This window comes from Penaeus monodon, chromosome 23 (genome assembly GCF_015228065.2).
Source record: "Penaeus monodon isolate SGIC_2016 chromosome 23, NSTDA_Pmon_1, whole genome shotgun sequence".
Taxonomy (NCBI): Eukaryota; Metazoa; Arthropoda; class Malacostraca; order Decapoda; family Penaeidae; genus Penaeus; species Penaeus monodon.
Genome location: NC_051408.1, coordinates 15,174,210 through 15,174,421, shown reverse-complemented (window position 1 = coordinate 15,174,421; position 212 = coordinate 15,174,210). Strand labels below are relative to the sequence as shown.

Here is a 212-nt window from a genome sequence, read left to right as displayed (position 1 = left end):
CCCAGTCAGTAACCAACTAACCCGCATTAAACACATGTTCATACGACCGTTTGTGCACTTACTTGCAGTCGTCGCGTGCTTCCCCCCACGTCTTCCGGACATCCGAGTGGACAGTGAAGCAGCCGGTGCCCATCTTCGTGTACGGGTGAGGACAGTCGAAGTTCTCTGGAATGACCATTGGTGTGTTTGTATGATACAGTTGCGGTAGTTGG

General features: G+C 52.4%; 1 protein-coding gene across 2 annotated transcripts in view; it reads right to left on the bottom strand.

Moving 5' to 3' along the window:
• LOC119587812 overlaps window positions 1-212 on the bottom strand; it is a 6,948-nt gene that overhangs the window by 2,752 nt on the left and 3,984 nt on the right. For both annotated transcript variants that reach the window (XM_037936512.1, XM_037936511.1), the window contains exon 7: window positions 63-165. In XM_037936512.1, the coding sequence (XP_037792440.1) occupies window positions 63-165 (103 nt within the window). The remainder of the gene's footprint in view (window positions 1-62; window positions 166-212) is intronic.